This window comes from Dunckerocampus dactyliophorus, chromosome 9 (genome assembly GCF_027744805.1).
Source record: "Dunckerocampus dactyliophorus isolate RoL2022-P2 chromosome 9, RoL_Ddac_1.1, whole genome shotgun sequence".
NCBI lineage: Eukaryota > Metazoa > Chordata > Actinopteri > Syngnathiformes > Syngnathidae > Dunckerocampus > Dunckerocampus dactyliophorus.
Window position 1 is genome coordinate 20,883,343 of NC_072827.1, and position 13,788 is coordinate 20,897,130.

Consider the following 13,788-nt stretch of genomic DNA (forward strand, 5'->3'; position numbering starts at 1 on the left):
CTCGTGAGATGGAGCAAATCTCGCGAGGCCAGTTTGCCTTTATAACGAGTTTCGAAAGAGTTGCCTTGTCAAGGGATCGCATTTTAGGAAGAAATTCTAAGTCATTATTAATGTATTAAACCAAGCCCTTATGGCTATTGCAGTCAATAAGTGGATTACTTAAAACATATTTTAATCAATGAGAATGTTGTATAATGCATTTTTTATATTCCATCCATTTATTAAAGTGTACAGTAATTAAAATATTTTCATTGATTTTGTAAAATCTTTGTACAATTTAATATTCAACTTTGCTTTTTTAAACATACAATTATAAAACATTTCCTGTGGGCAATTCCTGGAAGCTGAAAACATCGCAGTTCTTGCATGACCAGCATACTCACAGGACACGTCACCCATTGAGTACCTTGGAATGCTCTGGACCAACGTATACAGTATTTGAGGCAAATGCTGGTCACACCAGATACTCAATGGTTTTCGGACACCCACCCACTGCAGTTAAAAACTGCACATTTTGGAGTGGCCTTTTATTGTGGACAACTTTAGGCACACCTGTGCAAAAATCATGCTGCCTGATCAGCATCTTGGTATGCCACAGATGTGAGTTGGAAGAATTCTGAATGCTCACAGCTGTAGACAGACAATATTGGAGAGTAATAGGCCTTTTGTGTACATATTCAGCTCATGAAAAATGGGAACAAAAACAAAAGTGCTGTGTTTATATTTTTGTTGTGTATTTTTCAGATTTTCTTGTTATTGTAGCTGACATTGGATTTGCCTGATTTTGACACATAATTCTTTTTATTTACCTTTGAGTCAGGTCTCTGCAGCAGAAGCACTCCTTCACAACTCTTGCATCAGTGAAAGACTTCTTGTTTTGCTCCCATGCAATCCTTAGTGAGCATTCATTTGCACATTGCTGTGCTATAAATGAACGTGTTATGACTTTCGTAGTTTTTGGATACTGGGCTCTAAGCGCAGTTTTTTTTCCGTGCTCTCACATCAGACTTGGGTGGATACTTCCCCTCAAATCATTTGTGTTTTGTCACCCAATGTCATGTCTCATTTGCGCTTTTGAGCAGAGCTACAGTTTCAGAGCATATGAAACACAGCAATTTGGCAATGGATTCTGGAAGAATGAATATATATCGGTCCCTCCATTCACTTTTTTTAAAACTTTTCAGCAAGCCATGGTTCTCTCATTCACTTCTCGGCAAGTAAACAATTTCACTAGCTCATTTTGAGTGACTGTAATAACTTATGTCATTACGGCCACAAACTGCCGGTCCGTGAGCATGATTATATATTATATTTCCCCATTCACTTTAATTGGTCACGGGTCCATAGATGGACATCGCTCGGTCCGTATGGTGATGGCTGCTCGACAGCGACACATCAAGGTATCATTTAAAAAGGTAATTACTGTATAGCTATACTAAGTGGAACACTTGAAGGTGTTCCCAAACTTTTTGAGGGGAGTGTATTTTAATTTTATTTTCTAAGACTATTTCTTCTGTACGACCAACTGTACTTAATTCCTACATACCTGCATTGAAATAAATGTACTTAAAACATTTTGATTGCAGCCTTCTCAATAAACTGTTGTACACTACATGACACATACACATACCTATGTGATGAAATCCTTAAAGATCAAAGCATTGTTTATTGAACTTGAGTTGCTTGTATCTTCTCTTCTGCTTTTATGGCTCTGATGCCACTGTAAATATCCACAGGTCTTGCCAAAAGGAAGAGCATTAAAAAGTGACTATAAGTGTCTTTAACAGGGTTAGTTTGTGCCCTTCCAGAGTACAAGGCACACGCTAACTTGCCTTTGAGCCTTTTGGCTTTGCATTGCCGTATCTTCAAAGTGGCAACCACAGGATCTACTGCACAACACAAGAAAACCTGGCTTATCCTCTGGCTTGCGTCTCCATGACAACCTGTTGCTATGACAGTTCTGCCTCCAGGTTAGATGTGTGGGTTAAAAAAAAAAAAAAAATCACGTGCTTGTGTCAGACAAGGTGTCCAACATCACGTCGCTTTCATACATGTCGCACTCCAGTGTCAACGACAGCCGCAGGGGCATGTCCAGCATCATCTTTTCCTGGGTGGACAGCGGCGTCTCCATCGACATGGCGCTAGCGTCCTCAAGCCTCGGCGAGGCCAGTGTGTCACCAGGCTCGGTTTTGTTGAGTACTTTGATCAGGGCCGGCGTGTCCATGCTGCCTTGGACCTTGTCGTCTATGTCGGTTCCTGCTTAGCAGATGTAAATTGCAGATAGTGGATAGGAGTTAAATAATAGTAAATAAAACATCAATTCAATCATACCATACAGAAAAGGACCACAGAGGGCAAAATGTGATGACAACCACTGAACCGGAAAGAGAAACTTTTGAGACAAAAGTGGGATACATGCCTCCACTCTAGCTGCTCAGCACAATATGGCTAAAGCAACTACACATCAATGTTACGAATGAAAAGTTTTAGTCTTTCTGTGAAGAGACTCATCTCTATCTCTCTGCTATCAACCGAGGAGTTGTTTTTTTTGTCCCGTACTTTTACATAATACAGCGGTAAAGTTCTGACAGTTAATGTTAACTAGCGCGCGGCCTCTCGACGTCCTTAAAGGCTATGTTATCTAATTGTTTGTAACTATGTTCTAGGTTGTTCAGATTGTGAAAGTGAAATTCGCAAAAATGACATTTATAGTTCATGGCGCCACCGATAATGAGCTAGCTCTCACTGTTCAGTCTCGTTTCCGGAAGTGACGTGACACCTCTCAGCTAAAGCAACGTAAACAAACGCTTCTCGAGGTACACTGTGGACTTGGTTCAGTATATTTTTCATCAAAAATGCCAAAATGTTATGTTGCTGCTGGATGTTTACAGTGTCCAAGTGATACAGTAAGCTTGTTTTCTTTTCAAAAAGAGGAAGGTTTTAGACAAAAATTGACAAAGCAAGTGTAAAGAACGAGATACAGACGGACGCCCACCTCGAGTTCTGTTCTTTGCAATGATCATTTCACTGATGACTGCTATGAGGGAACACTTTTACAAAAAGCATTTGGCTTGAAAATATGGTGTAACGCATTTTGAAAAAGGATGTTATTCCGACGGTAGACAGGAAAAAAATGACAAAAAGAACGACTTCAAAGTTGCCACAAAACAGAGTAAATCATGTCTTGTTTACATAATGTCTTTTAACCACTATTGAATGATAGCGACAAGGCTGTAAAGCATTACACATAGTCACCACTGATGCACTACACATCTGACTGGGATGTCAAAACTTCATGTATAAAAATGTGAACTATCCCTTTAAGTCCATGTTCTGCAAGTTCTCCATTTCATCTCCAAATGGTTCTCCCTTCTTTTCTCCTCAAAAACTATTGACACATCGCTCAAATCTTCACTATAATCACTGTAAACATCCTCTGTCTCGTACACCGCTATGTTGGTGTAGCTGAGTGATAGTACTCTGATCACGTCACTTCCGGAAATGAGACTGAGCAGCGAGCGCTAGCTCGTCATGGCTGCTGCCATGAACTATAAATGTCATTTTTGCAAATTTACCATTCACTTTCAAAAACTGAACAATGTAGAACATAACTACAATACAATACATATTTAAAGAAAAGTTGGTAAATCATGTCAGGGACCCTTTAACTTCCTTTCCACTTGACACAGTAATGAACATTAAACACCACAAGTCCTGAAATGCTACAGTATATATGTGTCATCTTCAGTGAGTATTTTATGTTCTTTTATTTTTATGATGCAACAGTTATTTTCTTTTGTTGTTTTGTTTTGTTTTAACTTATATGACAGTTAATAGTAAACAGCACAATGGCTTCAATGACACATCACAGAGCAGCTTTAGTTAAATTTGGTTTCATGACAACTTCTTTTTACACTAGCTTGACAATTAAGACTATTAAAAATTTCACTCAAAACTATTGCCTATAATAAAGGTTTTATGATGACTACTGTTTGACTCTGGAACAGATTTTATACGTCAAGCAGCGTCCCAATAAAAGATTAATCGATGATATCAAAGGTGCATCGTACCTACGTAGGCGTCTGTTTCGCCAATGTACATGTTGATGCAGTGGCCGAGCATTGTCACAGAAAACGCGTCATCTCGTTTCAGTCCAAGTGCCTGCATAGAAACCCCCCCCAAATACAAATGTATTTGTGTATTTCAATCAAGTGCAATCAACACGATGCTCTATACACCCATTAGTTTTTTTCTACCGTGTGGAAGTAGTCAATGGCACTCTCAAAGTCGCCCATAAGACTGTGCACGTAGCCTATAGCGGCGTAGGTGGAGGCGTGCTGGGGGATCAGCACCAGGGCTTGACGATGGTACTCCAGAGCCTGGTCGTACTTTCTACAGAAATGCACATATAATAGTTAAAAACAATATTTTAAAAAACCTATTAGGAGGGAACGTGTGGGTTGCTTACTTCAGTTTGCGACACACGTGACCCAGGTTGTTTAGCAAAGGCTCCCACTTGTCTACAGTCACCTTAAAAGAGGAGTAATAAAAAAGCTGAATCACTTATTTACAATACCAAAACGTGTTTTGCCAGCATTTACCTCATTCCCGATGGCTTTTATCTTCTCCATGGCATCAAGGAAATACTTCTCAGCCATCTTCCAGCTACAGCATAGTGGAAAAGGTTTTTACACTACTAAACATCTGCACAAAAGGGAGCCCTCCCAGTGAATGATGCCTTTGTATTATGTGTGTGTGTGTGTGTGTGTGTGTGTGTGGGTGTGTGTGTGTGACTCACTCTCCATTCTGAAAGGCAACCACAGCCACCTCATGTATGACAAATGGGTCCTCTGGAGCAATACTCAGCGCCTGGCTGAAGAAGCGCTCAGCCAGCTTGGAATTGTTGGTCAGGCCGTACTCCAGGCCGATGTAGAGCATAGGTAAGTGACATCTGCATGACAAGACAAACAGGAGACATTCAACACAATTATTGACCACTACGTTTTGGACAACTAATAAAAAGATGCATAATTTGGCTGCAGTTTTTGGGGAAGGATAATAAACAGTGGCACAATTTGGCCGCTATGGTGAAGAAATCTTGTAAAAAGTTGCATCAATTGACTGCTGCTTGGGGGAAGACTAGGGCTGGGCGAAATCTCATATCCTGATATATTTATGTTGAATATCGATATATATTCCGATATTTTTTCTGCAAAGTGACTTTAGACAAAATCCCAGCCAAATATGCGTGTCAACTTGTTTTATTAAAATAAATACTTAACATGAGGATGTTTTTGAAGTTTTAAAGCGTCATGAAAGTTGCACATTAAAAAAAATCGCCGCGAATAGCGCCGCGAAAATAAAGTCGGACATTCTCTTTTTGAAATAAATATAGGAATAGTCAAATATAATCTTTTTTTATAAGAAACCTTTAGCTATGCTCGAATCCTCAGCTAAGAACACAAGAACAAAATATGAAGGAGTGCCATGTTTAAGAGGAAATTTTAAAATGTCAGCAACTCAAAAATACTTTCAATTGAACAGTAGTATTTTTTAGGTACCGGTAAATATTTTTAAGACACAAGCATGTCCTTATTTTGTGCCAGGAACACCAACTTGTCAACTACATCAGGCTTAGCAACTGTCTAACTTCCTTGTACATTTGTGGTAGAGCTTGTCGCGCTAAATAATCATGACTGCCATTAACGTTTATTTCAATAACCGATTCATCGGTCAATTCTTTTTTCAATGAATCAATGAATGGGATTTTTTTTTTTTTAAAAGCACATTTTTAATTTACGCTTCTTAGCAGAACTCCCTTTAAGAATGCATGAATGGACTTTTTCCCTCCCCAAAATCATAGTAAAGACGGCGAGGAAGAGGAATAGTAGAGAAGTATGAAAAAAAAATCAACTGCCAAACATCACAAACACTCTACTGCAAATCAACAAGTCACTGGCGCAGACTGCTACGTGTGCATCACAAATAAATAAATAACAAATAAGGCCGCATGGTGGCCGAGTGGTTAGCATGTTGGCCACACAGTCAGGAGATCGGGAAGAATCTCCGCTTGGGCATCTCTGTGTGGAGTTTGCATGTTCTCCCTGTGCGTGCGTGGGTTTTCTCCGGGTACTCTGGTTTCCTCCCACATTCCAAAAACATGCATGTTCGGTAATTGGTGACTCTAAATTGTCCATAGGTATGAATGTGAGTGTGAATGGTTGTTTGTCTATATGTGCCCTGCCATTGGCTGGCAACCAGTCCAGGGTGTACCCCGCCTCTCGGCCGAAGTCAGCTGGGATAGGCCCCGCAACCCTAATGAGGATAAGCTGCATAGAAAATGGATGGATGGAACAAATAAATCAACTTTAGTTTGGCATCGGCTCGTCTGCTCTGGGGGAAGGGGCGGTGCCTTGTTTGATGGTCAAGTTGTGAAGCGTGTCGCAAGGTGATATGGCCTGCGCTGGACAGGCACAGCCGTAACTTAATTTGTAGTTTCACTGTTGTACCACTAGGTTTTGCGTGTACGCATGGTAAGAGTTGTGAATAAAGCACAAGTGGATAAATCCCATACTTTGAGTGGGAATGTTCTTCAGGGGTTTGCTTTGCAAGATATCAGAAAGAGGCAAAAATGTCGATTGCTCTTTTCCAAAGTCAAAGCTGATGTGACTATCCTTTTTTGCCTGAAATGCAAAGATTAAAGGTCTGCTTTCATTTGAGGGGCTGAAATTAGTATATTCACCATAAATTTTTAAATGAAATGAACTTCCAAAATAGTTGTCGATTAATTGGATAATAAATTAATAATTGATTCATCGATTAATCGTTACAGCTCTAGTGACTGCGAAGCTCGCCGGACATCGCAAGTCCATCGTTTTCAGCAGGTTTTTGAATCAGTTTTTCCGCTGTTGCAACGAGGACCATATCTTTAGCAATGTAATAGGACACTGCTTTGTGTTGTGGCAGGAGTTGTGCAGCCAGCGCGCAGCTTCACACATTCCTTGTATTGAAGTTTGTGCCAAATTTTAAGGTTTACATTTAAGATGTGCACAACCAAATTTGTGGACTACATGCTCACCCTTTCATTAGCTGGGCTGCTGTGAAGTAGGCGGCCATGGCCTGGTCATGCTCGCTCTCCATAGCGAATGAGTGACCGTAGGCGATCCACGCAGGGCCGTATGTCCTCTCCAGGGTGGTGGCTTTGCTGTGGGAAAGCAAAAAAAATCCCCATCAAATTTCTAAATGCCTTACTCCTAGATGTGCACTTTATTGTGCGCTGGCTTAATAAATACCTGAGGTAGCGACGGGCGTTTTCGTTTTTATGGCCGACCATCAGATAGTAGCAGCCCACGGCAAACCAAGACACCTGGAAATATATCTTTTTTTTATTAGTTCATCTTTCAAATGAATAAAAACATGGTGGTGTAGAGGCAACACTTACTGGGTTATTGGGATATAAGTCTACAAGTTTGTGCGAGAGGTAAAACAACTCTGCAGGACAAAACACACACAAATAAAAACACTTTTTATTGAAATTTCAGTCTGGATTAATGTCGGCATATTTTACCGTTTGCTTTTCCGAGTTCTACTAGGGTTCCTATGTGCACTGGTAAACAGGTAGCATGGAAGGGGTCTTTCACCATCACCCTAAAAAGACAAAGAAACAGTCAGCTGCTGCAGTGCACGCGCGCACACACACACGCACGCAAATACATGACAATGACTTACATGGATGTGAGCTTGTAGCACATCTTAAAGTCACAGTTGTAATAATGTCTCTCTGCCAAAGACACCACCATGTCTAGGTTTTCCTGGAGACCATTGACCATGGCGGGCACCACCAGGTCACTGGGCTTGTTGTACTGCAGTGAGCATAAACCAAAAATTAGCAAGGCAATATGTTGTATTCATAGGCCACAACATTAGGTACATCTGCACAGGAAATTTCTGCTTTTCCACTCAGTTTGTAGGTAGTATTTGACCAATTATAACATGTTTATTATTGTGTTCATTGTTTGAAGTGGTGTAGAATTGCACTATGTCATGGTAAGAGCTGTTTCTAACATGGCAAGTAATTATGAGAGTGGTGTGAATGTACAGTACATTTACACAAAATTAGCCACATGAGAAGTTAAAAATGTGTTGCTTTGTGACTTCCCTATGTTATGAAAAACAACTTCATGAAAAACAAAAAACCTTCTTTAACTTGTTCTCAAAGAGAAAATGAAGCAGCTCCTCCTCTTCCTCTGTGCACTGCTGGCTCAGAGGTAGTGATTCCAGGAAGTCTTTCTCTATCAGAAACAAGATTACACGACAATTATGCACGACTGACATGATGGGAAATAAAAAACAAAATGCTATCTGGAACCTGGCCTTCACCTTCCTGGGCTGTAAGCATGTGGTGCGACGTCAAAAGGTCGAAGGCTTCGAAGCAATATACGTCCAGCTTCAGGGCCTCTTTATAGCTGGAGGTGGCCAGCGGCCTGTTGTCCATGGCGTCGTAGATCTTACCACGCAGGAGGCAGATGGAGCTGCTGATCTGAAATATAAAAACATGCGTCTGAGTCCACTAGAAAGACACTAGTGGCTGCACGTATCTCACAAAAGTACTCCATGTTTCAGCAAGCATTTTTATGAGAGTACATTTTCCAAAAGGACAATACTATAGGAAGTATACATGCTTCAAGGTTTCACGTACATTCATTTATTTTTGGTGGCCCTCACCTAATTAATTTTGACTGCCACAGATTATGATTATGCATGTCTATGCATGTACATGCGAAGACTCTTATTTTGAAACCTTTTGCTTTGAAAGTATCACATCCCTTTCCGGTTTGTGTGTGTGTGTGTGTGTGTGTGTGTGTGTGTGTGAAGGCCAAGTGGTAATTCTATTCTCTCGGTTGCTTTTTTTCTATGATTTATCAGTGCAGAAGTTATTTGGATATATTTGAGGAATTAATGGCTTTTAAGTGTGTGCGATGTTTTATTGATGTTGTGAAATCATTAAAGTCGGAATTGCAGCTGTGTTTTGTAAATAGCATCTGAACGAATTAGATACCATATTATGGCTAAACTGACACTTATTTTCAAGTACCGTAATTCCCGGCGTATAAGACGCATCAGTGTTTAAACCGCACCCACTGAATTTAGAGAGGAAAAACAGATTTGTACATAAATATGCCGCACCGGACTATAAGCCGTACATGTCCAAATCTTAATGGCATATTGTGGCGTGCCCAGGTGTCTCTTTATTTGGCAGGAGCCAATCATGAGCGACAAGGGAACGCACAACGAGCTTGTCAACCCATCGGAAATTGCAGGAGGTTATTACTCAATATACCAGTCTGACTCGTCTAAGAAAAAAGAACTAAAATCATTACACAGCAACTTCACATGCAAAAAGGTAGATAAATAAACAAGACAAGTACCAATACGAGTGTAGAATAATAAAACAACTCTTAATTGCTTCCCATCATGCATTGCTTCTCATTCAGCTGCAATGATGGCAATGACGGCCTGTGTCCACCGGACAGGAGCCTGGGCAGCTGAATGAACTTCAAGCAGCTTTTTCACCTCTGTATAAGCCGCAGGGTTCAAAGATTAAGAAAAAAGTAGCATCTTATACACCAGAATTTATAGTATATTTGCTCCCAATCCAATCCACCTTTATTTGTAAGGCATTTTATAACAACCACAGTAAACAAGATATTGTGGAAAAATATTAAATAAAAGGATCTTGAAAGCTCACGAAAAGACATTAAAAAAATACAACACCTGCAGGTGTTCCCAAACTTTTGGTATATATAAATATATATAACTTATATAACTATATAAAAGTATATATAACTTAAAACAATACAGTATAACAACTTAAAACAGTGTCCAAGACCAACAAAAGTGATGGGTTTCAAGCAGAGAAGAGGCCTATCTAATGTGCAAAAGCAGATTATTTCACCGTTTAGGGGCCACAACAGTGACAACCCCGTCTGAGCTTTCGTCGTTGGGACAGTCAGGAGCATCTGATTAGCTGACTTGAGTGAGCAGAAAAATATGATGATGTAGCAGGTCAGAAAGGTAGGGCAGGGTCTAGGCCATCGAGGGACTTAAAAACAAAAGAATTTTAAAGTGAATACTAAAATGTACTGTATGTGCAGCCAGTAGAATAAGCTAAAAGGAAACTTAGGAGTGTAGCAGTGTTCTACAGCAACTGAAGATATGCAATTTATGTCCCACTAAAGCATATTGTACAAAGCATATTGCCGTAATCCAAGAGGTGACGAAGGCGTCGATTACTGTTTCAGCACAAATACTTGTGTGAAATAACTGGCTTTATTTTGGCCAGATGCCCAATCTAAGGAAGTTTGATTTTACAAATTGTCGTTGGTGGCTTCTCTGAGACTGCTTTCGGGTGTGTGTGTGCACGTATGACGGACATGTACATGTGTAAGAGACCCTCGTGAGTGACAGCCATGAACGCCCGTCTTGTTCAGCCTGGATCGAGAAATACTGAACAAAGCAAAATTTGTTCTTTATCAAAAATCACTCCACACTCTTTACTGTTCTCTGGTATTACCATATCTAACTTTTGTGTGGAGATATGGGATAATAACTATAAAAGCAATCTTCACTCGCTAAATGTACTGCAAAAAAGACCAGTGAGGATAATCCATAATGCCGCATATAGCATACAAATCCCTTATTTGTAAAATCACAAATATTAAAATTTGCAGATTTAATACATTTTCAAACCGCTAAAATAATGCATAAAGTTAACAATAACCTGCTACCCAAAAATGTCATGCAATACTTTTTCTACAAGAAAGGAGAAATATGATCTTGGGGAAAAAGGAAACTTGGAACACTTCTATGCAAAAACAACGATAAAAACCCACAGCATTTCAGTATGTGGGATTAAATTATGGGAGGGATTGAGCACGGAACTCCATCAATGCACCGAGATGAGCAAATTAAAAAAAAAAAAATACAAGCAGTTGATGTTTGCAAAATACAAGGAAGAAGAGTCTTAAACTTGTTTTGTTATGCTTGTCTCTAATTATTATTATTTATTTATTATTATACTGATTATTATATTTATTGTGAAAAAAAATCGAAATAATCACATTATATTGTTACCTTACCTTATCATTATTCTATTAAAAAAAAATCACATATGGAATACAGGAAGTGAATAAATGTACTGCAATAGATGTGGAACCAATGGGGGTAGGATTAAATAACCTTTGCTTCTTCCTACTCCTTTTGGACATGTGGAACTGTGAATTGAATTATGTGATGTATTCCTTTATAACTTGCATGCATGTCCAAATAAAATTAAACATTACCATTACCACTGAAGTGTCCCACAATTTCTATGCAGTTTAATTCGTAACTGTTAAAAATATAGACATCTGTGAGACGCCTGAAGTGTTCTTAGACTGTTGGATTAAAAAAAAAAAAGTAATCTTGTGCCAGTAGCAAACAGTCCCTTTGATAGAATAGTGTGAATACAGTTTTCTTCTTGAAATACATTTTTCAGTACTGAAATTTGCTTACAGAGGCAGGCGACATGTCCCAATCCTTGTTTGGCTCCGGCGTTTCGACCTCCTCCTTTGTGCTCCTCTCTAGCAGCTTCTTACAACTCGGCTCCTCTGCCAGAATATCCAAGGCCTGCTGGAACTCTTTGGCAGCATACTAGCAACACAAACAGTCGCTAATCAGTTCAATCCAACTGTATCTACTACTATTATTATTATTATGGTTAAATAATAACTTACATGGCATCGTGCAGCAAGACACTGGCAAGCTCCATACAGCTGCATTGGAGAGGATAACAATCACAACAGTAATCAATGAAACTTACATGTTCTTCTATGTATATCTAATTAAACCTTGCAGACATCCTGAGCTACACATACATCAGCCAAACCATTAGGTACACTTCAACAGTTTAATATGATTAAATAACTCCTGGCAATACCTTATCAAGCTTCCTGGACCGGAGTGCGTGCGAGGCTCTGTGATATTGTGATGTCAGGAAAAGGCACTGAGCAAGCCAGTAGATGTCCTGCGGATCCTCTGGAGGATATAAACAGAGAAACAGAAAGTAAACATCTAAACATTTGAATTTGGTCTTGAATGCAACATCAACTCTGAGAGACAAACTGTGTCAACAATCTTTCTCACTGGGGATGCTGACCAAAACAAAAACAAAAAACTATAGGACCAATGAGTGTGTTGTTGTGTGTTCAGTCACTTTGGATTAAAGTGGTTATGTAAAGTATTGTGCTACTCTTTGTTTTATATACAGTGTGTTGGAAATAGTGCACAATGCAAAGCAGCGCATGGCTGTAGGCCTACTTGCCAGTTTTGTTATGTTCCATTTTTTACCCACAAAACATGTTGCTTGCTATGGCAGCCGTTTTGGGAAAACCGATGTTCGATTTCATTTGCCAAACCTCAACAAGGATGTCCTATCCACAGCACAACAGCTTTCATTTTTGGTAATTTCATTGAATTTGATCAAATAAAAATGTTGACTGAAACGCACAATTCACAAATAATTTCGGGATACAGATTAAGCAACAATTCATTCGTAATTATGATAGTAGCAGTCCATCGTGACGCCGGCGGCTACTGACTTACCATGAGAAAGAGATGCTACCTTGTCCGCCCAAAACAGCGCAGTTTGATAGTGTTGCTGTAATTACACATACATACCAAACATGCACTCCAATGTTATTATGTTAAAATAAGCACGTCAACTGCACTTTGTAACTACTCTTCAACGCAAGCTAACGCTAAGCTAGCAAGCAAACTACCAAACAACACCAGTACCTGGTCGATGAACTGCCGCACTCGCTTCCGAAGTCGCTCCAGATTCATGTTGAATTATTTTACGCGGCAGCCCTGAATATATTAAAAACATGTCATTACTGAAAACAGAAGCTAGGCAATAACAAGGTTACGTTAATGTGCTATTATACCTCGCCCCTGTGTGAAACCACGGCCTAATACAAATTCAGGGTCTGCAGCCTTCGCAGTGCACACTTGTGTGCCACTGACGTCATAGCACCGCGCGAAGGCGGTCCAAAGCCATAGCCAATTGCAGGGTATGGCGCCTCCGAAGGACTCAGCCGACGCGTTCGTCGTTACACATTCGGAGGCTCCTCCTACTCAAGCCACTCGGGATGTGTCGGTCGCGAACGAAACTGCTCTTAGAGCTCTTAGTTTAGGAGCCGAACGATTACGTTCTTCTTAAGGAACCGAGCCAAAAGAGCGGGTTCTCTAAAACGAGCCGAACTTTTCATCACTGCAAAGCCACGATCTGAACTGAAAGGGTCACACCTTGTCCACACGTCCTGGTTGTGTCACGTGTTGTCATTACCCTGATATTATGATGGGAAGGTATTTGCGTCTAGGACCCATAGAATGAAAGTGAATGTAAAGAAAGAAAATATGACATAGAAGCAAAATAATTTTCTTAATTTAATGTTTACAGGAGAGAGAAGCAAATATTATACAAATAAAGTTAATTGATTATTAATTACCCTCGATTGGCTGGCGACCAGTCCAGGGTGTACCCCGCCTCTCGCCCAAAGTCAGCTGGGATAGGCTCCAGCATACCCCTGACCCTAATGAGGGTAAGCGGCATAGAAAATGGATGGATGATTATTAATGAGATTAATTATTTAGATATTATCGTAATTTCCTTTGTCACCAGTGAGACAAAGCTAAGATATTAATTATTTGGATTAGATAGTTTAGCATATATTTTGGGGTTTAAAATCT

General features: G+C 39.9%; 1 protein-coding gene across 2 annotated transcripts; it reads right to left on the reverse strand.

The window, feature by feature from the left end:
* Positions 1-1,648: 1,648 nt before the first annotated feature.
* Positions 1,649-13,092, reverse strand: cdc16 (cell division cycle 16 homolog (S. cerevisiae)). Of its 2 annotated transcripts, none has more exons than XM_054788263.1 (19): positions 12,984-13,092; positions 12,835-12,906; positions 12,643-12,697; positions 11,978-12,075; positions 11,775-11,813; positions 11,554-11,691; positions 8,380-8,539; positions 8,197-8,291; positions 7,729-7,862; positions 7,568-7,647; positions 7,442-7,491; positions 7,293-7,366; positions 7,079-7,204; positions 4,799-4,951; positions 4,602-4,665; positions 4,469-4,530; positions 4,257-4,392; positions 4,071-4,161; positions 1,649-2,256 (listed from the first exon to the last, which is right to left on the reverse strand). In XM_054788263.1, exons 2-19 carry the CDS (start codon positions 12,880-12,882, stop codon positions 2,003-2,005), a joined length of 1,857 nt encoding a protein of 618 aa, XP_054644238.1. In that variant the 5' UTR covers positions 12,883-12,906; positions 12,984-13,092; the 3' UTR covers positions 1,649-2,002. The 2 variants fall into 2 exon arrangements, with proteins under 2 accessions (XP_054644238.1, XP_054644239.1); XM_054788264.1 differs by having other exon boundaries at positions 2,099-2,256; positions 4,075-4,161.
* Positions 13,093-13,788: the final 696 nt, after the last annotated feature.